Raw genomic sequence first — 24795 nt, 5'->3', positions numbered from 1 at the left:
AAACCAGACAGAGAGATGAAGAGATGTAACAAGAACAAAAATGACAACAAACTATATGTATGTGTGTATGTAGGTATATATATATGTATATATGTGTATATGTGTGTATGGAAATATATAAAAAATAGAGTCTAGGTAAGAACTAAGAAGGGAAATAAAGGGAAGAAAGGAAGTAAGGTGGGAATTAAGAGAGCGACCTTTGTTATATATGAAGATTAAAATCTTTTCTGGGGGGGCTGGTGGGGAAGAATAACAGTCACTGCGAAATCAGTTGACGCTTGCGAGTGAATTCGCAAATCCAAATGGAGAGGGGAGATGTGGTTGCCCGACAAGGGACAAAGGGCAACTCAGAAAGGGAAGGGACTATTGGGGTTAAAGGAATTTTAGATATGAGAATAGTGGAAATATTTTATGTTTTAGAAATGTTGTCTTATAATGTGTTCAAAAAAAGAAAGCAGAAATGGATAAAAAGGGAAGGTGGTGATGAGGAAACGGAAAGGAAAGATAAACCAAGTATGAAATGGCTATGTTGAACTATATGACTTTAAATATTAATGGAATACATAACCAAATCAAAAGGAAGAAACTGTTAAATTTACTGAAAAAAGAAAAAATTGATATAGCATTCGTACAAGAAACACATCTAACTGAAATGGAACACAAGAAATTAAAGAGAGATTGGATAGGACATGTAACAGCAGCATCATATAATTCAAAAGCCAGAGGAGTAGCTATATTAATCAATAAAAATGTACCAATCAAAATAGAAGAGGAAATAATAGATCCAGCAGGGAGATATGTAATGATAAAATGCCAGATATATTCAGAATTTTGGAATTTACTCAATGTATACTCACCTAATGAAGAAGATCAAAAATTTATGCAAGATATCTTTTTGAAGATAGCAGATACGCAAGGGAACATACTAATAGGAAGGGATTTTAACCTTAATTTGGACTCAAACATGGATAACACTGGAAAAAAAAATAACAGAAAGAACAAAGTAACCAAATTTATAATTAAATCGATGCAAGAAATGCAACTTTTGGATATATGGAGCAAATAACACACAAACGAAAAGGAATATTCATATTATTCGGGTAGACACAAAACATACTCAAGGATAGACTTATTCCTGTTATCAGCCCACATTCAAGGGAGAGTTAGGAAAACGGAATATAAAGCTAGACTATTATCGGATCACTCACCCCTGTTATTTGCAATAGACCTAGAGGACATCCCACCAAGAATGTATAGATGGAGATTAAACTCCATGCTACTTAAAAGACAGGATTTTAGAGTATTAATTGAACGACAAATTAAAATGTACTTTGAAATAAATACGGAATCAGTGATAGATAAGTTTATACTATGGGACGCAATGAAAGCGTTCATCAGAGGGCAAATAATAAGTTATGTAACTAAGATGAAGAAAGACTACAATCGGGAAACAGAACAGTTGGAAAGGGAAATAACAAATACAGAAAAAGAATTAGCAATAAAGGAAGATACAACTAAAAGAAGAGAATTGGCAGACAAAAAAATAAAATATGAAACACTACAAACATATAAGGTGGAGAAGAACATAATGAAGACAAAACAGAAATATTATGAGCTAGGAGAAAAACTCATAAAATTCTAGCGTGGCAGCTTAAGACAGAACAAACTAAAAGAATGGTATTGGCATTAAGGAAAAAGGATAAACAAATTACATATAATCCAACGGAGATCAATGAAAACCAGGGAATTCTACGAACAACTATATCAAACTGAAAACAAAGGGAAAGAAGACAAAATAGATGAATTTCTAACTAAAATTGAACTACCGAAATTACAAACAGAGGAGCAAAATAAATTAATAAAACCATTTGAAATAGAAGAATTACAGGAGATATTAAAAAAAACTACCGAACAATAAAACACCAGGAGAGGATGGATTCCCAATAGAATTCTATAAAACATTTAAAGATTAATTCCTCCTCTTCTGGAAGTAATCAACAAGATTGAAAAAACACAAAACATACCAGATTTATGCAAAACAGCAATAATTACAGTAATACCAAAGACAGGGAAAGATTCACTTGCACCAGCATCATATAGACCGATATCTCTACTTAACACAGATTATAAGATAATAGCTAAACTATTAGCAAACAGATTAGACGACTATGTACCAAAAATAGTAAAACTAGACCAAACTGGATTTATTAAAAAAAGACAAACAAAGGACAATATCTGTAAATTTATTAACTTAATTCATGCAGTAGAAGGAAATAAAACTCCAACAGTAGCGGTTGCTATAGACGCAGAGAAGGCCTTTGACAGAGTAGAATGGAATTATTTATTCAAAGTACTACAAAAATTCAGCCTACCAGAGAAATATATTAATTGGATTAAAGCATTATATAAGGGGCTATTGGCGAAAGTGACAGTAAATGGATATATATCAAAACAATTTAACTTAAGCAGATCAACAAGGCAGGGATGTCCACTATCTCCCTCACTGTTTGCGTTGGCTATAGAACCACTAGCAGAACTGATAAGAACAGAAAATAAAATAAAAGGGATAAAAAAAGAGAAGGAATATAAAATCAGTCTATTTGCAGATGACGTTATAATATACTTAACAGAACCAGAATATATCAATAAAAGAATTACATAGGAAATTGAAGGAATATAGAGAAGTATCGGGGTACAAGATCAACGCAAATAAAAGTGAAGCAATGCCAATGAATAATGCGGATTTCTCAAAGTTTAAGAAAGAATTGCCATTTAGATGGCAAACTCAAGCAATGTGATACCTAGGTATACAACTAAATAAAAACCTCGGTCATCTATATAAACTCAATTACCATCCATTAATGAAAAAATTACAAGACGACTTAGAGCATTGGAAAGACTTACCACTAACACTGAGAGGAAGAATAAATTGTATTAAAATGAACATTTTCCCAAGGATACAATACCTATTTCAGTCATTACCAATATGCCTAACAGAGAAATTCTTCAAGGAGTTAAGAAAATACTAAGGAAATTTTTATGGAAAGGGGGGAAACTGAGGATAGCACTAGATAAATTAACAGAATGGTACAAACAAGGAGGCTTACAACTACCAAATTTTAAGAATTATTATAGAGCCGCACAATTAAGATACCTATCAGATTTTTATCAAACAAGGGAAAAACCAGATTGGACTAGATTAGAACTAGATAAAATAGGGGAGAAGATACCTGAACATATACTATATAAATGGGATGAAAAATTGGTGCAACGTAGGAATTCACCGGTATTGCATCATCTGCTCAACATTAGGAAGAAGATTCATATAGAAAGGAATAAAACAAATTACCAACTACCAAAATTAATATTGACGCAAAATCAACTAATCCCTTTCACAATAGATAACCTTTCCTTCAGAGAATGGGAGAGAAAAGGAATCAAAAGAATAGAAAATTGTTTTTCAGGAAATAAATTATCCTTTGAAGAAATGAAGGATAAATATAATATAACTCACGATACAATGTTTGCATACCACCAACTGAAAACCTACTTGAAGGACAAATTGGGAAACAGTCTGAGGTTACCAGAAGGAAGCAATGTTGAATATGTGATTACAGACACAATGATAATTAAAAAATTAATAACAAACATGTACATCAAACTGCAAGAAAAGGAGAACGAGGAAACAAATGGTAAAACTAAACAAAAATGGGAACAAGATCTAAACCTAAAGATAAAGAATGAAACATGGGAAAAGCTATGCTCCGGAACTATGAGAAATACAATAAACACGAGGTTACGCATGATACAATATAACTGGATACACAGGCTATACATCACACCTCAAAAGTTAAATAAATGGGACCCAACAGTATCAGACAGATGTTTTCGCTGTAAAAAGGAAACGGGAACAACAATTCATGCAATTTGGACATGTGAGAAAGTCAAAAAATTTTGGGAAGATCTAAACCAGATATTAAATAAAATCACAAAAAGCAATACACCAAAAAACCCAGAGATCTTCCTCCTAAGTAATATAAGAAATAAAGAATTTGGACTCGATTTGGATGGTGCACAAAAAAGATTTGTTATGATAGCCCTAGCTGTAGCAAAAAAATGTATTATGTCAGCCTGGAAATTAGAAGACAACTTGAGAATACAACAATGGTATATAGAAATGAATAAATATATTCCATTAGAAAAAAAACATATAATTTAAGAAATAACATTACAATATTCAAACAAATATGGGAGCCATACATGAAACACAGTAGAGAAATCCTACCATGGACTTCCACCACCTAAAATGACAGAAGGAGAAGATAACGAAAAGAACTGACTCAGTAAAATTTCTTGTTTATTTTTATTAAGTGACAACATTGTTTAACAGGTTTAATGTATCTTATAGATTGAACTTCAAATAAATGGGGAAGGTGGTGAGGGAGGGAGGGAAGGGAGGGGGGAAAAAGGGGGAGAAAACGACACTGTATATATTTAAGAAGAAAAATGTCTGTATGTATCTTGGTCAATATGGTTTATAGTGTGAAAAATAAAAAAAAATTTTAAAAAAAGGTTAACCTCCAGGTTGAGTCAATGGTGAAGGTGGTGATTTCAATGACGGCATTCATATCTGGAGTAACAGGATACAAGAGCAGGGATGTGATGTTGATAATTAAGAGTATGTGATATAGTTTTGGGTTCCTTATTTAAGGATGTTTGGTCACTGGAGAGGGTTTAGAGAAGATTCACGAGAATGATTCCTTGGATGAAGGGATTAGCATTTGAGGAGCACTTAATGACTCTTGGACTGTACTCCTTGAAGTTTAGGAGAATGAGGGGGACCTCATGGAAGCATTTCGAATGTTGAAGGGCCTGGACAGAGTGGACGTAGCAAAGTTGTTTCCCATGGTAGAGGGCACAACTTCAGGATTGAAGGGTGTCCATTTAAAACAGAGACGCGGAGGAATTTCTTTAGCCAGACAGTGTTGAGGCCTCTGAAATCTGTTGTCCAGGGCAGCTGTGGAAGGCAAGTCACTGGGTATATAAGGCAGAGATTGATAGGCATTGGAATATCCAGGTTATCAAAGGTTATGGGGAGAAGGCAGGGAAGTGGGGCTAAGTGGGAGAATGGACCAGCTCATGATGGAATGGTGAAGCACAGTTGATGGGCTAAATGGCCTGCTTCTGCTCCAATATCATAGTCTCGAGGACAGGAAACTGGCATCGAGGTAGAAGATGAATTGTGAGAGTACAGCCGCGAGTAACCGACGCCTTTTTTCCCCTCATTTCCACCTTGTGTGAACGGCGCATGCACGTCAAAATTGTTCTGTATTTTCTTTCGAAGGAAACGGGAAAATCCATAAAGTTCTTCACCACCAGGGGAAGGCGTTCATCATTTCGGAGCTCAACCCCTTCACTGACGAAGCCCCCGTTACCACTATGATGCTGGACTCGAGAACGGTAATTGGTGGCCGAGGCAGGAATCTGTGAAGTCATGCAGGGGCGATGGGCTACAGCAGATATAGGTTGATCCCTGAGCCTTTGCAGTCCTGTGCCTCGCCTACACTGCTGCAGATGTAAGCCACTCGATCATGTTTGCATTTAAATGTAGACACACAGCACAGTAACAGGCCCTTCCATCCCACGAGCCCATGCTGCTTAATTTCACCCAATTAACCTAGAACCCCCTGTCTATTTGAAATGTGAGAGGAAACCGGAGCACCCAGAGGAGATCCATGCAGACATGGGGAGAACGTACAATGCTGGATTTGAACCCTGGATGCTGGCACTGTAACAGTGTTGTGCTAACCATGCTGCCCCACCGTTTTTCGCTGGGTCCCTCTGGGCAGCACCAGTGAGCTGACCCCGTGAAAGGTAAAGGTAACGGTTCCATTGTTGTCACGTAAAGCTACATTTAAAATGTAATATTCATGAAATTCTTTAACCTTAAGGAAGACAGACAGTTGCCACTTTATCCAGCACCCTCACAGAAATGAGGCCCAGCAAGGAACGAAGTCGCAACCCCTGGTACAAGACCAGTGCTCTAACCGCTGAGCTATTGGTATCCAGAATGGGGTCACCAGCCTCAAGAACTTGCCTCTGGTGCGTATAGGCCGGAAACACCATAGGGATGAGTGGGTAATTGAGATCAGCAGGATGGGGTGAGCCTGTTACGTTGACTCTGAACTGTAAAAGCCATCACTTCTGTCGGGATAAAACCATGAAACATCACATCGCAATATTCGGGAGGCCTGCTACTTCACCCACGAATGTAATCAGCTGTCCTGGTCACAGGCTGTACTCTTGAAGGCTAAGACGTTAAGGCAGGGTTGGATAGATTTTTACATAGTAGGGGAATTAAGGGATATGGGGAAAAGGCAGGGAGGTGGAGATGAGCCTATCATCAGATCACCCATGATCTCCCTGAATGGCAGAGCAGGCTTGATGGCCCAAATGGCCCACCCCTGTTCCTATTTCTTATGTTCTTATAACACGGGATGGCTTGATTCATTTCAGGGCCACCTCTTTGTTGGAACACCAGTGGAGACGGTTCGACTCCCACTCGCCAGTTGCGGAGAGTACGGCAGGACTTGTGCTCAGTGTGTTGCTACCAGAGACCCGTACTGTGGATGGGACAGAGACAGTGGAAAATGCGTGGCTGTTCCTCAGAGCCCAAACATTACCAACAGGTAGGCATCGACAACAAGACTCGTGTATGAACCCACCTCTTCTCGACGTTCCTCGGCCCCTTTCTGCCTCGTTCAGGCATCTCTCTGCATTACTTCGCCAAGTGGGTCCCTTCTTGTTGCCTCATTGGTGGATGGAGCCTAGACTAACAAACACCACCATTCAGAATCAGAAGTTTCAGAGATCGGCCCACATTCACCTGTGCACAAAAATAAGTTTCAGGTCAACCTAGGTGAGATGGACTGAAGGGCCTGTTTCTGTGCTGTACAATCCTTTATTATGGTAACAAGGCTCTGGGCGAAAATATCAAGCACAACTGTCTCTACTGGGATCGTATAGAACACTGGTTCTCAACCTTTCTTTTCCACTCACATACCAACTTAACTAATCCCTTACTAACCACAGAGCTCTTATGGCATCCTGTGCCATAGCTGCTCTGTGATTAGCAAGGGATTACTTAAAGAGGCATGTGAATGTTTAAAAAAAGGGTTGAGAACCACTGGTATAGAGGGACCCAGGTGGGGGGGGGGGGGGTGGTTGGGTGTGATGGGACAGTGTAGAGGAAGATGTTGAAAGGTTGTTTCCCGTGGTGGGAGAGTCTAGGACAAGAGGGCACAACTTCAGGATTGAAGGGCGTCTGCTTGGAAGAGATGCAGAGGAATTTCTTCATCCGGAGAGTGGTGAATCTGTGAAATTTGTTGCCACAGGCAATTGTGGAGGCCATTGAGTGTATTTAAGAGATTGATAGGCTCTTGATTAATTAGGACATCAAAGGTTATGGGGAGAAGGCCAGGCAGTGGGGCTGAGTGGGGAAATGGATCAACTTTTAATAGAATGTTGGGGCAGATTTGATGGGTGAACCAGCCAATTTTTGCTCCTAAATCTTAATGTTTTGTAAATATGAGAGTCTCGGAGGGTCAGTGTGAGCAGTTCCTTTTGTTCTCTGCCCGTGGGAAGAAGCTGTTCCCAGCCCTGGTGGTGCTGGCTCTGATCCTCCTGGATCTCTTCCCCGACAGGAGCAGCTGGAAGATGCTGTGTTCAGGGTGGAAGGGGTCCTCGATGATTTTGCGCACCCTTTCACGTCAATGTGGGGGGGGGGGAGACAGGGGGGGGAAAGAGTCTCCAGTGATCCTCTCTGCCACTCTTATGGTCCTGTGGATTGACCTCCGATCCATTTCTCTGCCACAACTGTACCACACTGTGATGTAGCCAGCCAGGACACTCTCAATAGTGCTCCTGTAGAAGGTTGACATGACAGTGGTCGAAAGTCTTGCCCGCTTCAGTCTTCTCAGGAAGTGCAGTCGCTGTTGCACCTTCATGACAAGTGAGAGGTGTTGTGCGTCCACGATAGATCACCAGTTAAGTGGACTCCAGTATTTACCCAGGTTTAGTTTGCTGTCTTGGAATATCTTTCTTGAAGTGGTTTACAATTAATTTCTGTACTTTATTCTCTTTGCAGTGAAGTCCTGCAGAGCCTCGAGCAGCTCAATGTCTCCATATGCGGCAGTGCATCAGGTAATTTCCAATCGCAGACACATCAGCCGAGATGATTTCCTATTCCCCAGCCTAGCTGGCCAGCACCAAATCCACCACTGGAAACACCACCACTGGGCTTTAGTAAGGCCTTTGACAAGATCCCACATGGGAGGTTAGTCAAGAAGGTACAGACCACTAGGTATACATGGTGAGGGGTAGTGAACTGGATTTGACAATGGCTGGATGGGAGAACCCAGAGAGTAGTGGTGGATGATTGCTTCTCAGACTGGAGACCTGTGACTAGTGGTATGCCTCAGGGATTGACACTTGTTTGTCATCTATATCAATGATCGGGACGATAAAGTGGTAAATTGGATCAGCTAGTTTGTACATGACGAAGTTTGGAGGTGTTGTGGACAGTGAGGAAGGTTTTCAAAGGATCTGGACCAGCTGGAAAAATGGGCTGCAAAATGGCAGATGGAATTTAATGCAGACAAGTGTGAGGTATTGCATTTAGGAAGGACAAACCAAGGTAGAACATACTCGGTAAATGGTCGGGCACTGAGGAGTGCACAGAACAGAGGGATTTGTGAATACAGGTACATAATGCCCTAAAAGTGGCATCACAGTTAGATATAGTTGTAAAGAGTGCTTTGGGCATACTGGCCTCCATAAATCAAAATATTGGTTATAGTCGTTGGGATGTTATGGTAAAGTTGTATCAGTCATTTGTGAGGCCATATTTGGAGTATTGTGTTCACTTTTGGTCACCTAACTACAGGAAAGAGTGAAATAATATTGAAAAAGGGCAGAGATATACTAGGATGTCACCGGGACCTTAAGAGCTGAGTTACAGGGAAAGGTTAAACAGGTTCGGACTTTATTCCCTGTGGATGGGACAGAGACAGTGGAAAATGCGTGGCTGTTCCTCAGAGCCCAAACATTACCTTTTAACCTGTTTAACCTTTCCTGGAGCATAGAAGAATAAGGGGAAGATTTGATAGAGGGAATCAAAATTATGTAGGTGCAGACAGAGTAAAGGTAGGTCGGCTTTTTCCCACTGAGATACATTCCAGAGAACATGGGTTAAGGATGAAAGGGGAAAAGTTTAGGGAGAACATTAAGGGGAACTTTACACAGAGAGTAGTGGGAGGGTGGAACGAGCTGCCAGCTGAAGTGGTCAATTTTCACATTTAAGAGAAATTTGGACAGGTCCATGGAGAGGTATGGAGGGATATGGACTGGGCGTTGTTCAATGGGGCAAAACAGAAAAATTTGGCATAGATTAGAAGGGCCAAAGAGCCTGCAGTCTGTGATGTTCTATGGTTCTAACTATCCCTCCCTCCTCCACGTATGCAATTTTCCATGGGTCATATTAGAAGATTCAGCTTTGAGGGGCATTCCAAATAAGGTCTTTATTTAGGTTCCTTCCTATCCCTGACTTAGATCTCTTTTGCCCTTATCCAGAGATGCCCAGAGGTCACTTGCTTCCACTACTGATATTTGTTTGGTAACTCGTTGTGAGTGATTCACCTCCAATACCTTACCACCATTCACAAAGCAAGTCAGAAGGATGGGATACAATCTCCCTCGATGAACGCCACATCAAGCTCTCAAGTAGCAGGACAAAGCATCCACTTGATCAGCACCCCCTAGACACTCTCTCCCTTCCCACCTTCCACAAATGCAGTGAAGTTACTCACACAGGCTGCTCTGATTGCACTCCCAGATCTGAACACATGGTCAACAGGAAGTGCAGGAAGACACCGACACCTCAGGCCCAAGATGGCAGCACCTATGGTCAGCAACAGCCTCGAGGGGTCACAAATTCCAGGGGAAGCAGAGGTCTGGCACAAGGCACCAGAAAATAGAGCACCCCACACCTTCCCACACCCCACCCCCATTTGAGGAGAAGCAGAGGAGATGGCGGCTCATGGAACTGCAACCACAGCAGCAGACGTGAGGGGCTTTACAGCTGAAGAACACTCAGGCTGATGGTGACTCGTGGCAAGGAAACCATGCAGGCTGCAGGTAACTGCAGCCAAAGGATTCACACCATGCTACAGTCAGCTGTAAGGGTTCCAGGAATCGTAATCAGGATGCGAGAGGGTGCTGAAGGCTTCCTGATCATCTTGGAGGTTCACGTCTAGAGCTTGGGGGACTCTCTATTGCTTTTCTTTCTCTGAAGAGGCGCCCGGCAATTTCGACTGATGGTGAAGCTGCCTGCCTTACCACAGACTAAAGCAAATGTCATGTAATATTACATCTGTTTTATTACATGACAATAATCTTGAATCTTGAGGTCACACAGCATCCATGAGGTAACTAATGTTTCGGCCTGGGCCCTCCATCAGGGGTTCATCGGTTACCCTTTACTTCCTATGGATGTTGCGCAACCTGCTGTGTTTCTCTAGTCCATTTGTGTTTTACACTTGACCCCAGCATCTGCAGATTTTCTTGTTCAACACAACTTGGTGGGTTTTTATTTTTCATTCCCCCTCCCAATATGGCTAGAATGTTCTCTTCGATCGTTGGACAATGATTATGAGGTCAGTTTAGGCGAATGCTAAGAACATAAGGAGCAGGAGTCGGCCATCCGGCCCATTGAGCCTGCTCCACCTTTCAATGAGATCATGGCTGATCTGATAATGGGCTCATCTCCACCTTCCTGCCTTTTCCCCTTACTATGTAAAAATCTATCCAACCTTTGCTTAAATATATTTACTGAGGTAGACTCCACTGCTTCAATGGGCAGTGAATTCCACAGATTCGCCACTCTCTGGGAAAAGCAGTTCTTCCTCATCTCCGCCCTAAATCTACTCCCCTGAATCTTGAGGCTACACCCCTTAGTTCTGATCTCACCCACTAAAGGAAACAACTTCCTTACCTCTACCTTTTCATTGCCTTTCATAATTTTATACATTTCTCTAAAATCCCTCCCATTCTTCTCAATTCCAGCGAGTACAGTCCTTATAGGCTAACCCCTTCATCTCTGGAATCAACCTGGTGAACTTCCTCTGCACCGCCTCCAAAGCCAGTCCATCCTTCCTCAAGTCAGGAGACCTGAACTGCACACAGTACTCCAAATGCAGCCTCACCAGTACCTTGTACAGTTGCACCATAACCTCCCTGCTGTTACGTATGAGACCAGCAGTAATTCACCAAGACAATGGTATCTCCTAGTGTGTGTTGAAACTCAGATTCTTTATATCGTTGTTCAACAGCAATTATGGAGTAGGCGTGAGGCAACAGACTTCTCAAAACCCACAAATTTCTTGTAGTTTTCAGAGAATTGTTTCTTCATATGAATGATTTCCCCCTCTTACATGGAGGTGTCAGTACTGTGTTTTCTTCCACGATGATTTCAATAAACCCAGGCAAGGTTTATATGAAGTGCCCATATAGAAATGGACACAGCAGTGCTGCCCTCTTTCTTAAAGAGACAGTCAGAAGTGGTCATACTCTTTCAAAAGCCACTTATTCTGTGTTCTCCTTTTACTAGGAGTAACAAGTAACAGTACTTTCCGGTTACTCTATCTTCAATCCTGTAAGACTTACAGGATGGCCAAGCAACAACAACTGATTTCAGTAATATGTTCTCTGAAAATGTCTTTAATCATGTGACGTGACATCATTGTGGTCTTTGAAGATACTTCACATCTACAAGCTAAAAGCATATGACTTTATCTGTTTCAAAAAGGTTTACGAGCCAATGCCTCCAATCTGGCTGCTGAGCATACGCAAGAGCCTGTTTTTGTTTAAACAGATGCCATGTGAGTCTCCATTCTAACAACATAGGTAAACAAGCAAAGAGCCTTTTGTTTAATTAGATGTCCTTGAGCAACCCCATTGAGATATTTCAGTGAACAAACACTTCTAGTTTTATTGGAGTGGCTTACCAGACTTTCCAATGGCTTCTCTGAGCGTAATTATATGTCTGTGTGTCCAAACTCACAAAATAACTTTACTAAAAATATATACAGAATTTGATATACCTAAAGATTAATATTATAATTCCGTCACACCTACTCTTAAATTCAATCCCTCTAGCAATGAAGCCCAATATTCCATTTGCCTTCTTGATAGCCTGCTGAACCTGCAAACCTACCTTTTGCAATTCATGCCCAAGCAATCCCAAGACCTTCTGCATGGCAGCATGCTCCAATTGCTTGCCATTTAAATAATAATTTGATCTTCCATTTTTCTTTCCAAAGTGGATAACCTTACATTTGGCAACATTGCATTCCATCTGCCGGTCCCTTGTCCTCTCACTTAACCTATCTATATCTCTCTGTAGACCCTCCGTATCATCAGGACAATGTGCTTTTCCATTTAATCTAGTTAATTAGCAAAATTAGATACACCACACTCTATCCCCTCTTTTGAATTATTTATATACATTGTGAACAATTGTAGGCCCAGCACCGTCCCTGTGGCACACCGCTCACTACAGATATCCAGCCAGAAAAAACATCCCCTAAATATAATTGTAAAAAATTTAATTGCCTTCTGCTCCTTGCAGATGTTGTCCCTTTGGATGAAGAGCCTACAGAGCTGATCGTCAGTTCAGGTGCCTACCTCTACCTGCCTTGCCCGGTGAAGTCTTACCATGCCATATATACGTGGAGCTACAACCTGGAGGATCACTTTGCATGTACCATCAAGGATGGCTCCTGCCCGCTGATGTTCAATGGGGAGTTCCCGATGAGCGAGGGGCTCTTCAAATGCACTGCCATCGAGGATGGGCTGAAGGAGGAACTCGCAGCCTATAAGGTCATGCTGAGTGAGGGAAGTGCCTTGGGGCTGGAGTGCACCGTACTGATTCTTGGTATTGCTGCCCTGTGCTCCCTACTGTAAATGATAGAGTAAGAGCACTTTGAATGTAGACTTGTGAACACAGGGAAACAAAAGTGGCTTCTTATCCAAAATGAAATTCTCTTTGAATGCATCATCTTCAGCTCAAATTGGTCTAGTCAAACCATTGCTGCCCCCATCTCCTCCTGCACTCGACAACACATTCTGCCAGTGTTTGGCCAAAGAAAAGGTGGTGGCCAGGGCATGCCCTTGCTTTGCCACTGGTGTGGTATTCCTGGGGAATTCCTTCACATGGTTCTTCAGCACACAACCATCAAAACTCTGCTGAGACATGGCACGCTCTGCAAAGTCCATTGGAGAGCTCACCGAGAGTTGGGACAGCACAAATGTGCAAAAAAAGGATAAATTGGACCCTGATTCCAACCTGTACTAATTCTTGCCCTGGGAGCATGGTAAAAGGCACTTCCGGCCCATGAGCTCATGCTGCCCAATCAAAGTACAACCCCCATACATAATGAACGGTGGGTGGAAACTGGAGTACCCAGAGGAAACCCACTCAGACACGGAGAAAATGTACAAAGTCTTTACAGGCAGTGCCAGGTTCATACCCTGGTCATCCGTTAACAGCATTGCGCTAACTGAGCTCCCCAAACATAGTGACAGCTTTAACTCTGTACCTGTCCTTGCCCTGGGAGCATTTGACATATTATAGACAGAGCTTAACTCCATATCTAACTTGAACTGCCCCTGCCTGAAATTGTTTGATGGGCCAATGCAGTTCAATTCTACACCCAGCCAAAAGTAGAACTGATTTGGCTGCTCTTGGGAGATGTAGAATGATCAGGCATTGTTAGATCTGGGAGCACCAGACTAGTGCATTGGGAACTTAAAGTTAGACTAATTCCTTTGTATCAGCTGTTACAGAGTCCAGAGGACCCCAAAACCCAGCAGCAATACATATGCACCACAACACAGGGTTACTTAAACAAAAGTAGTTTTTAATTATATTTGAACAAGAAAACAGAATTAAACTTTAACATGTTACTTAAGTTACTTAATTTCCCCCCCCCCCCAATAATAAGTGCAGGTCAGTGGGACTAGGAGGATGGGGATTTGCTACGGCATGGACTAGTAGGGCCGAACTGGCCTGTTCTGTGCTGTAAGTGGTTATATGGTTAGGTGTGTGTAATGTGTATACAAGATTAGAAAAGTTCTTTGCATCACAATCCAATCTCACTAGTTGCAGGCAATTCTTGTTCTGTGCACAGAAGTTAGCAATGACAAAGTTCACCAGGCTTTGGTGCTTAACAGGCAAATGGGTTATCACTCTGGAGGGTTCTTGCTAGTTTTCAGAGAGATTCCTTTTCCAGGACATCCACAACTGATTCCTTCTCAATCAGTCTTGCTGAGAAAACTTGCCCCCTTCAGGGTTCTCCAGATGATACTCTTTCTTTCAGGTCACCTTTCAGTCCGCCAGACTTCTCCTTTGACCAGGCAGCCTTCCAAAGTTTGCCAGCTTGTCCCTCTCGAACTGATTTCTGTGTCTCCTTCCCTCTCACTCTCACCCCCTCCAACTCTGAGAGCAAAACTCTTCTGTCCCTGCCTGCAAAAATCTGATGCTCTCTCAGGCAAGCTGTATTCTGCAATTATGTTGCTTTTTTTTGTAAAAAGCATTCTGCAAAAGTCCTGCAGCTATTCTGTGTTTTAAAATGTGTGTGCGCAAGCTGCTCTAACAATTCCTCCCAAGCCATCTCTAAATACCCTGTCACCTGCGCTAGCTTTATTGCAGGGTGGGTTCCAAAGGTTGCACGGTAACACAGATCAGAATTTCACACCTTCCTCAGGAAGTACGATAGGATAGTTAAGAAGGCCAATGGGATGCTGGGCTTCATGAATCGGGGGATTGAGTTAAGAGTCGAGAGGTCAAGTCGATGTTGCCTGGATTGGAAAATAAGACCTATGAGACAAAGGTAGTCAAGCTGGGACTTTTCTCTTTGGGGTGAAGAAGGATGTGAGGACTACAGGATTCTGAGAGGCATTGATATGGCAGACAGCCAGAGCCTTTTTCACAGGTGCTGGAGTAGCAAACACTAGGGGACATTTATGCAAAATTTTTTTATTTTTAAAATTTTTACACAGAGTTGTGGGTGCCCAGGAAGCATTGCCAGGGAAAGTGGTGGAAGCTGGAACATTAGGGCTATTTAGGAAATTCTTAGACAGGCACATGGATGGAAGAAAGATAGAGGGTTATGAGGTAGGAAAGGTTTAATTTGTTTTTGGTAGGAATATATAGGTCGGCACATCACTGAGGGCCGAAGGGACTGTGCTGTAATGTTCTATGTTTACAGGATACCATGCTACTGAATGTCATCTTAGGAGACTCAGTAATAGAGAAAGAAGGCCTCTTTGCCAGAGCAAAGAGCTGAACTGTATTGGTTGTACTGATCATGACATGCAGCAGAAATAGGCCATTCAGCCCACCGAGTCTTCCCCGCCATTTAATCTGATCCCCTTTCCCACTCAGCCCCACTGCCTGGCCTTCTCCCCTAACCTTTGATTCCCTGGTGTGGAATGCAAGGAGTGAACGAGTTAGGCTGTTATACTTGTTTCCAACTTGTGGAACTGCACACAGGTCCGGTTGCAGAGACTGCACAGAGATAGAGCGTTTATCGGAAATGGAATACGACAATGCAAAAAGGCGCAACACTGAGATTCTCAAGATGGTGTAGGGCACTTTGCAATTACTTTTCTACCAACAAGGATCAGATAGCCACAGCTGCCAATTTTTTTTAAACAAATTTAATTTCACCCAGCACCCATTTTGTTAAATGAAGTGCCTTTATTTATTTATTTATTTTAAATTTAGACAGCAGGCTCTTCTGGCCCATAAGCCCGTGCCACCCAATTAAACCCACGTAACCTACCATCCCCGAATGTTTTTGAATGGTGGAAGGAAACCAGAGCACCCACAGGAACCTCTCACAGACGCAAGGAGGGCGCACAAACTCCTTGTAGACAGCACAGGATTCTAACTGGGGTTGTTGGTGTTGTAACAGCATCATGCTAACCTTGGCTACTTCAGAAGGCGTTAAGGACCAATCACACACCATTCCAACAATTTGCATTTGTTACACACAGTTTAAAGAAGAAAATATAACATGGTGCATCATCAGACAAAACTTGACCAGCATTGGGAGAGGAAGGGGTCGACATTGTTTTTCATGCACACAAAGGCTGTTCCATCATTTTCCACTCAGGACAACTGTGGAACTTGGATGAGGGTGGGGCATGGGAGCATTTCAATCAAACAAAGGGATTGAGAACTGCTTGCTGCACGCCCACATCAGGCCCATTGGCAGGTGCACCTCTCTGAGAGGCCTTCTCAGCTCGCTTTCCGTAACCTGGCGCCCTGCTGTCAAAAGATTCATGATGCTTGGAATAGCAACATCGGCCTCCATCTAACTTGCCTATGAATGTGGAGCCCATGTATTTAAAACAGCATTTCTTATACTGTACATTATGCTTTGCTCTGTAAGGATGTTATTAAATAGCATTGGCTTTAAATTTAGGTCTTTTGGCATAATTTGTGATTAGAATATCTGAACTAACATAAACAAATGTTTAAATAATGAGTCGGAGTTCAATCATTTACATCTCCAAGTGAAAGTGCAATTCATTTTTCCTTCCCTCCCCGGATTGTAAATTTTAAATGAGAACCACATTCAATCAGTGCATTTATACAGCATATTTATAAATTAGTTTCAACTTGATAAAAACATCCCAAGGTGCTAAGATACCAGTCTTAAAAATGATATTAAATTTTACTGTTGTGAGCAAAGATATGGTAAAAGTCTAATATTAATTAAATGTTATTAAATGAGACATACAGCACTTCAACAGGCCCTACGAGTCCATGCTGCCCAAATTACACCTCAGTTTGAAAGCGAGGAGAAAACTGGAGTCCCTGGAGAAAACCCACACAGATACGAGGAAAACATACAAACAGCATGGGATTTGAACCCAGATATGATCCAGATCGCTGGCACTGAAAAGGTGTTGCGCTAACTGCTACACCAACCTTATTACAAAAATTACAAAATATCAAGGGATCAGAAACGAGGTGAGCACCCCTATGGAGAAGGAGATACAGAGGGGATGACCCTATATGATGGGGACCACAGCGGTGAATCAGCAAGGTGCTTGGCACCTGAGGGACCCACACAGACTCTGGGCGCTTGGCAATGTGGTCAGGTGACCTGCACAGGCTGCTGGAGACTGGGTTGTGGGAACCAGGTATCGAAGCTAGGATTTGAAACGGGGGGGGGGGGGGGGGGAGGGGGGGGTGCTGAAGGCAAGGAGGACTCCCGAAAGCTGAAGGCTTCCCAAGGTTGAGATCAACAGGAGTTTGCGCAGATGCAGAGGCGGTGAGTGTGCTGGAGGTAAATCCAAAATCAAGTCAAGTTTATTGTCATTGGATGGTATAAGTACAACTCGACAAAAGTGTTCTCCAGTCCTCAGTGCAAAACACACAGACATAACATGTACGCAGACAAACAATTTATATGCAGGACAAGTTTTTTAATCCATTTATGTTTTGTAAATATGAGGGTCTCAGAGCGTTAGTGGGAGCAGTTCCTTTGGTCGTTCACGGCCCGTGGGAAGAAGCTGTTCTTCAGCCTGGTGGTGCTGACTCTGATCCTCCTGTATCTCTTTCCTGACGGGAGCAACTGAAAGATGCTGTAGGCAGGGTGGAAGAGCTCCTCAATGATTTTGTGCACCCTCTTCAGAAAATGATGCTGGTAGATCACTTTGATTTTGTGGGCGGTGGAGGGAAACTCCAGTGATCCTCTCTGCCGCTCTTACGGTCCTGTGGATTACCCTCCATTTCTCTGCAGCAACTGCACCACACTGTGATACAGTGCCAGGTCATTCTTGATAGAGCTCCTCTAGAAGGTTGGCATAATGGTGGCTGGTAGCCTTGCCCATTTCAGTCTTCTTAGGATCTGCAATCGGTTTCACCTTCCTGACAAGGAGATGTTGAGTGTCCATGATAGGTCACTAAGTAAGTGAACTCCAAGGAACTTGGTGCTCTCTATTCTCTGTAGTACAGAGCTGTTGATGTGTAGTGGAGGGTGGTCGCTCCTGAAGTTCACAATCATCTCCATCATCTTATCCATGAAAGTCTGCAGACACCGTGGTTGAATTAAAAACACATTAACTTCGGTTCCTGCCATTCTCCTGCCTTTCCCTTCTCCTTTTCTTCTTTCCCTCAGCTCTCCGCCCCCTTCCCTCTCTATTCCTCCTCCCCCTGTTTGCTGCTTTGCCCTCCCTTCCTTCTCCATCTATTATCTCCTGGCTTTGGGACCGTGCTCTTCCCCTACCCCTCTCCCCCCCTTACCTTTTTGATCGGACGCCTGTCGATATTTTTCCATAACGATGAAGGGCTCAAGCCTGAAACACTGGTTATGTATCTTGATTTTTGCTATTTAAAGTACGGTTTGACCTGCTGAGTTTCTCCAGCACTGTGTTTTTCACTTGAGACTCAGGTTGTTAATCTGGCACCTCTTTTCTTAGTGCGACCCATCATTGTTGTTGATGAGGCCAACAACTGTTGTGCCATCTACAAATGATGACACTGTTGGAGCTGGATCTGGCAATGCAGTCGTGGATCAGGGGCATGAACAGGAGCGGGCTGAGCACATAGCCCTGAGGTGGGCTAGTGCTTGGCGTGATGGTGCTCGACGCCCTGCTACTGACCCAGAAAGACTGTGGGCTTTCTGTTAGGAGGTTCAGTATCCAGTTACAGAGAGGGGTGTTGAGTCGCAGCGAGGACAGCTTCTCCACCAGCCTCTGGGCAATGATCGTGTGAAATGGCGAGGTGAAGTTAATGAACAGAAGCCTTCCGTACGAGCCTTTGTTTTCCAGGTGGGTCAGGTCCGCAGATCCACTTTAACACAACATAGAACATGACAGCACTACTCAGGCCCTTCGGCCCTCCCAACCAGGATAGGATTATCAACCTGCGCAGCGACCTTGAGAGATGTTTAGATTTGGACCCCAAATCCACTCTATTAAGTATCGACCATTAACCCTGTACTGGTTGGTTACAAGAATATGGATGAACAGAGGGACCTTGGGGTCCAAATCCAAACATCTCTTAAGGCTGTAGTGCAGATTGATAGGATGGTTGGGAAGGTTTATGGCAGGGTGGCCAAAACTTGCTTAATGCAAGAGCCACATACAATCAATTTCAAATGTTTGAGAGCTGGAAGCCATGAAAAAATATATTACAAACACATTTTAACTCTTCCATGCACATTTGGTTACAAAAATGTATGTAAATATTAAGAAATACATGTACAAAATAATATTTATTCACATATGTAATTTTTAAAACTGGTTATTTGTACGAGTTCAATAATCAAAAAGTACACATCCCAGATATACGCGTGAAATCAGACTTTGTGGACCAATTTTTAGGGCAAAATTCCGGGGGTCGACTATTACACCCATACTTTGATTGCGCTAAGTACCTGTGTTGTGCAGGGCATTGGAAGCTTGGATGGGAGGGCCGCCGGAACCAGGTAAGAGTTGGCATTCAGGGGGTTGGAGCTCAGACAGGTAGCCAGGTGTTAAGTCCACATTTAGGGCGTCGGGAGCTCGGATGGGTGAGCAACTGGAACCACAGGACAGCGACAGAACAAGTCCTAGTTGGGGGGTGGTGGGTATTAGAGTAACTGGGGTGGGGGTGGCACAATCTGCTTCTGGAAACCTCACTCAGTTGGGGGAAGGGTGTCGGCAAAAGGGAGGGGGAAATGACACTCATGGCCCTGGTACTCCATTGCACATGGCCCAGTTGGCACTACCACATGTGCGCAAGAATAAATACGGCCGCACATGGCCTACAAACCCAAGTCGCCGCATTTAACATGGCAGGTGCCCCCAAGTAAAGCTGGACGTCTGGCCTAAAACCAGATGTTTGGCCACCCTAATGTGGGAGTGGGGGGGGGGGGGGTGCAATGCCCACAGATGCCCCTTCTTGGCAGCGACACCGAGGGACCGGGTGGTAAAACCACCTTCAAGGTATCTTGGGCTCGGATGGGCGGGAAGCCGGGGCATCAGGAGATCGGGCGGGCGGGACGCCTGAGCGTCAAAGAGCCGCACGTGGTTCATGAGCCACAGATTGGTCACCACTGACCTATGGGATGTCGGACTTCATTGACATGGGGATTAGGTACGAGTCAGGGCTGAGGATGTGGTTAGAGATGGTGGGTTGGATGGGAAAGACACCCAGACCACTTGGCCATCCTCAACCTTGACGCCAGCAGGGCTCCCTCCCACTGGCGAATGCGCGACAACCGCCCCCCACCCCTCGCGTGCCTCACCCCCCCGGGCGAGGGCTCGGGTCACGTGCGGGCGCGGAGCGCGGGGCGACGACGGTCTCCTGCGCACGCGCGTTGGCCCCCGCCGCAGCACGCCCTGACCTGCCTTTGCCCGTGCCTGGGAGAGCAGGGGACAACGTCGTTGGCACCTCAAACTCTTCTTTCGCCGCCTCTTTCACAGGGTATTCCACGGGAGCAACGGGGAGGCGTGACAGCTCGTCACCGCCGTACTGAGTCGATAAGTGAAGCGCAATGATGGCGTCAAAATGAGTCTCCGTCGCGGCAAGAGCGTCAAACTACATTTCCCACTGGGCAAAGCGAACGTCGGTTCCGCCTATTGTTACGTAATACAACATCTGAGCATTGATGATATAAAGTTAAGGTTGAGCGCCACTGACTATTGACCATTTAAAATTGAAGTGGTGTTGGCTGGCGCTGTTCATTGGTTTATGTTGGCTGTGCACGTGAGTCACCAGGAGCTGATGTCATGATATGCGCTGATTGGTTGGGATTGATGTATGTCCTGCCTATCGGTTTTTTTGGTTGGCTGGTCTATGGCTGCGGTTCTAAACGCGCATTGGACAGCGGGCTGTGATTGACGGGCCGCTCGGGCTCTTGCCGGTCCTGCAGGAATCACGGCAGCGGCTGGAGGGACACGGAAGGTGGGGGGAAAGCAGTGGGGTCGGCGGGATGGGCGGTAACAGCGGCATGTATGGGGGGTGCGGGTGGTGGCAGAGGCAGAGCAGGAGAAGCAGGGAGGTGCCTGGGCCAATGAATGGGGTGCGGGACCGACTGGGGCCCCGGCAGTGGCGATGGGTGGACGGGGAGGGGATAGTGGGACAGAGGGAGGCTGGGGGCGGATAGTGAAGGAAGGCAGGGCATTGAGAGACTAATGTGGGAAAGGCCCAGAGCCCCAACAGTGGTGATGGGAGGGAGGGGGTGATGGGAGGGAGGGAGGGAGGGAGGGAGGGAGGGAGGGAGGGAGGGAGGGAGGGTGGAGTCAGAGGGCGGGTGGAGTCAGAGGGCGGGGAGGGCGGGTGGAGTCGGAGGGCGGGGAGGGCGGGTGGAGTCGGAGGGCGGGGAGGGCGGGTGGAGTCGGAGGGCGGGGAGGGCGGGTGGAGTCGGAGGGCGGGGAGGGCGGGTGGAGTCGGAGGGCGGGGAGGGCGGGTGGAGTCGGCGGGCGGGTGGAGTCGGCGGGCGGGTGGAGTCGGCGGGCGGGTGGAGTCGGCGGGCGGGTGGAGTCGGCGGGCGGGTGGAGTCGGCGGGCGGGTGGAGTCGGCGGGCGGGTGGAGTCGGCGGGCGGGTGGAGTCGGCGGGCGGGTGGAGTCGGCGGGCGGGTGGAGTCGGCGGGCGGGTGGAGTCGGCGGGCGGGTGGAGTCGGCGGGCGGGTGGAGTCGGCGGGCGGGTGGAGTCGGCGGGCGGGTGGAGTCGGCGGGCGGGTGGAGTCGGCGGGCGGGTGGAGTCGGCGGGCGGGTGGAGTCGGCGGGCGGGTGGAGTCGGCGGGCGGGTGGAGTCGGCGGGCGGGTGGAGTCGGCGGGCGGGTGGAGTCGGCGGGCGGGTGGAGTCGGCGGGCGGGTGGAGTCGGCGGGCGGGTGGAGTCGGCGGGCGGGTGGAGTCGGCGGGCGGGTGGAGTCGGCGGGCGGGTGGAGTCGGCGGGCGGGTGGAGTCGGCGGGCGGGTGGAGTCGGCGGGCGGGTGGAGTCGGCGGGCGGGTGGAGTCGGCGGGCGGGTGGAGTCGGCGGGCGGGTGGAGTCGGCGGGCGGGTGGAGTCGGCGGGCGGGTGGAGTCGGCGGGCGGGTGGAGTCGGCGGGCGGGTGGAGTCGGCGGGCGGGTGGAGTCGGCGGGCGGGTGGAGTCGGCGGGCGGGTGGAGTCGGCGGGCGGGTGGAGTCGGCGGGCGGGTGGAGTCGGCGGGCGGGTGGAGTCGGCGGGCGGGTGGAGTCGGCGGGCGGGTGGAGTCGGCGGGCGGGTGGAGTCGGCGGGCGGGTGGAGTCGGCGGGCGGGTGGAGTCGGCGGGCGGGTGGAGTCGGCGGGCGGGTGGAGTCGGCGGGCGGGTGGAGTCGGCGGGCGGGTGGAGTCGGCGGGCGGGTGGAGTCGGCGGGCGGGTGGAGTCGGCGGGCGGGTGGAGTCGGCGGGCGGGTGGAGTCGGCGGGCGGGTGGAGTCGGCGGGCGGGTGGAGTCGGCGGGCGGGTGGAGTCGGCGGGCGGGTGGAGTCGGCGGGCGGGTGGAGTCGGCGGGCGGGTGGAGTCGGCGGGCGGGTGGAGTCGGCGGGCGGGTGGAGTCGGCGGGCGGGTGGAGTCGGCGGGCGGGTGGAGTCGGCGGGCGGGTGGAGTCGGCGGGCGGGTGGAGTCGGCGGGCGGGTGGAGTCGGCGGGCGGGTGGAGTCGGCGGGCGGGTGGAGTCGGCGGGCGGGTGGAGTCGGCGGGCGGGTGGAGTCGGCGGGCGGGTGGAGTCGGCGGGCGGGTGGAGTCGGCGGGCGGGTGGAGTCGGCGGGCGGGTGGAGTCGGCGGGCGGGTGGAGTCGGCGGGCGGGTGGAGTCGGCGGGCGGGTGGAGTCGGCGGGCGGGTGGAGTCGGCGGGCGGGTGGAGTCGGCGGGCGGGTGGAGTCGGCGGGCGGGTGGAGTCGGCGGGCGGGTGGAGTCGGCGGGCGGGTGGAGTCGGCGGGCGGGTGGAGTCGGCGGGCGGGTGGAGTCGGCGGGCGGGTGGAGTCGGCGGGCGGGTGGAGTCGGCGGGCGGGTGGAGTCGGCGGGCGGGTGGAGTCGGCGGGCGGGTGGAGTCGGCGGGCGGGTGGAGTCGGCGGGCGGGTGGAGTCGGCGGGCGGGTGGAGTCGGCGGGCGGGTGGAGTCGGCGGGCGGGTGGAGTCGGCGGGCGGGTGGAGTCGGCGGGCGGGTGGAGTCGGCGGGCGGGTGGAGTCGGCGGGCGGGTGGAGTCGGCGGGCGGGTGGAGTCGGCGGGCGGGTGGAGTCGGCGGGCGGGTGGAGTCGGCGGGCGGGTGGAGTCGGCGGGCGGGTGGAGTCGGCGGGCGGGTGGAGTCGGCGGGCGGGTGGAGTCGGCGGGCGGGTGGAGTCGGCGGGCGGGTGGAGTCGGCGGGCGGGTGGAGTCGGCGGGCGGGTGGAGTCGGCGGGCGGGTGGAGTCGGCGGGCGGGTGGAGTCGGCGGGCGGGTGGAGTCGGCGGGCGGGTGGAGTCGGCGGGCGGGTGGAGTCGGCGGGCGGGTGGAGTCGGCGGGCGGGTGGAGTCGGCGGGCGGGTGGAGTCGGCGGGCGGGTGGAGTCGGCGGGCGGGTGGAGTCGGCGGGCGGGTGGAGTCGGCGGGCGGGTGGAGTCGGCGGGCGGGTGGAGTCGGCGGGCGGGTGGAGTCGGCGGGCGGGTGGAGTCGGCGGGCGGGTGGAGTCGGCGGGCGGGTGGAGTCGGCGGGCGGGTGGAGTCGGCGGGCGGGTGGAGTCGGCGGGCGGGTGGAGTCGGCGGGCGGGTGGAGTCGGCGGGCGGGTGGAGTCGGCGGGCGGGTGGAGTCGGCGGGCGGGTGGAGTCGGCGGGCGGGTGGAGTCGGCGGGCGGGTGGAGTCGGCGGGCGGGTGGAGTCGGCGGGCGGGTGGAGTCGGCGGGCGGGTGGAGTCGGCGGGCGGGTGGAGTCGGCGGGCGGGTGGAGTCGGCGGGCGGGTGGAGTCGGCGGGCGGGTGGAGTCGGCGGGCGGGTGGAGTCGGCGGGCGGGTGGAGTCGGCGGGCGGGTGGAGTCGGCGGGCGGGTGGAGTCGGCGGGCGGGTGGAGTCGGCGGGCGGGTGGAGTCGGCGGGCGGGTGGAGTCGGCGGGCGGGTGGAGTCGGCGGGCGGGTGGAGTCGGCGGGCGGGTGGAGTCGGCGGGCGGGTGGAGTCGGCGGGCGGGTGGAGTCGGCGGGCGGGTGGAGTCGGCGGGCGGGTGGAGTCGGCGGGCGGGTGGAGTCGGCGGGCGGGTGGAGTCGGCGGGCGGGTGGAGTCGGCGGGCGGGTGGAGTCGGCGGGCGGGTGGAGTCGGCGGGCGGGTGGAGTCGGCGGGCGGGTGGAGTCGGCGGGCGGGTGGAGTCGGCGGGCGGGTGGAGTCGGCGGGCGGGTGGAGTCGGCGGGCGGGTGGAGTCGGCGGGCGGGTGGAGTCGGCGGGCGGGTGGAGTCGGCGGGCGGGTGGAGTCGGCGGGCGGGTGGAGTCGGCGGGCGGGTGGAGTCGGCGGGCGGGTGGAGTCGGCGGGCGGGTGGAGTCGGCGGGCGGGTGGAGTCGGCGGGCGGGTGGAGTCGGCGGGCGGGTGGAGTCGGCGGGCGGGTGGAGTCGGCGGGCGGGTGGAGTCGGCGGGCGGGTGGAGTCGGCGGGCGGGTGGAGTCGGCGGGCGGGTGGAGTCGGCGGGCGGGTGGAGTCGGCGGGCGGGTGGAGTCGGCGGGCGGGTGGAGTCGGCGGGCGGGTGGAGTCGGCGGGCGGGTGG

At 49.3% G+C, this 24795-nt stretch overlaps 3 protein-coding genes across 11 annotated transcripts in view; 2 read left to right on the top strand and 1 right to left on the bottom strand.

The window, feature by feature from the left end:
* The window catches only part of LOC138765429 (semaphorin-7A-like), a 46076-nt gene extending 32390 nt beyond the window's left edge, over window positions 1-13686 (top strand). The window contains exons 15-18 of the mRNA XM_069942470.1: window positions 5345-5460; window positions 6517-6689; window positions 8147-8202; window positions 12686-13686. Of these exons, the coding sequence (XP_069798571.1) occupies window positions 5345-5460; window positions 6517-6689; window positions 8147-8202; window positions 12686-13020 (680 nt within the window). The 3' untranslated portion in view covers window positions 13021-13686. The remainder of the gene's footprint in view (window positions 1-5344; window positions 5461-6516; window positions 6690-8146; window positions 8203-12685) is intronic.
* The window catches only part of LOC138764464 (semaphorin-4B-like), a 124032-nt gene extending 103301 nt beyond the window's left edge, over window positions 1-20731 (bottom strand). For 2 of the 3 annotated variants that reach the window (XM_069940418.1, XM_069940416.1), the window contains exons 1-2: window positions 20463-20731; window positions 6726-6886 (exon numbers count right to left, since the gene is read on the bottom strand). The gene's annotated coding sequence lies outside the window, so the exon portion shown is untranslated. The remainder of the gene's footprint in view (window positions 1-6725; window positions 6887-20462) is intronic. The other variant, XM_069940417.1, reaches the window with a different exon arrangement.
* tdrkh (tudor and KH domain containing) overlaps window positions 20416-24795 on the top strand; it is a 56461-nt gene continuing 52081 nt past the window's right edge. For 2 of the 7 annotated variants that reach the window (XM_069940429.1, XM_069940422.1), the window contains exon 1: window positions 20416-20704. The gene's annotated coding sequence lies outside the window, so the exon portion shown is untranslated. Of the gene's footprint in view, window positions 20743-20911; window positions 21023-24795 lie in introns of those variants that run through there. The other 5 variants (XM_069940427.1, XM_069940426.1, XM_069940428.1 and 2 more) reach the window with 4 other exon arrangements.

Source organism: Narcine bancroftii, chromosome 5 (genome assembly GCF_036971445.1).
Source record: "Narcine bancroftii isolate sNarBan1 chromosome 5, sNarBan1.hap1, whole genome shotgun sequence".
In the NCBI taxonomy this organism is placed as follows: Eukaryota; Metazoa; Chordata; class Chondrichthyes; order Torpediniformes; family Narcinidae; genus Narcine; species Narcine bancroftii.
The sequence above is the reverse complement of the archived record's forward strand: the minus strand, read 5'-3'. Positions and strand labels throughout refer to the sequence as shown.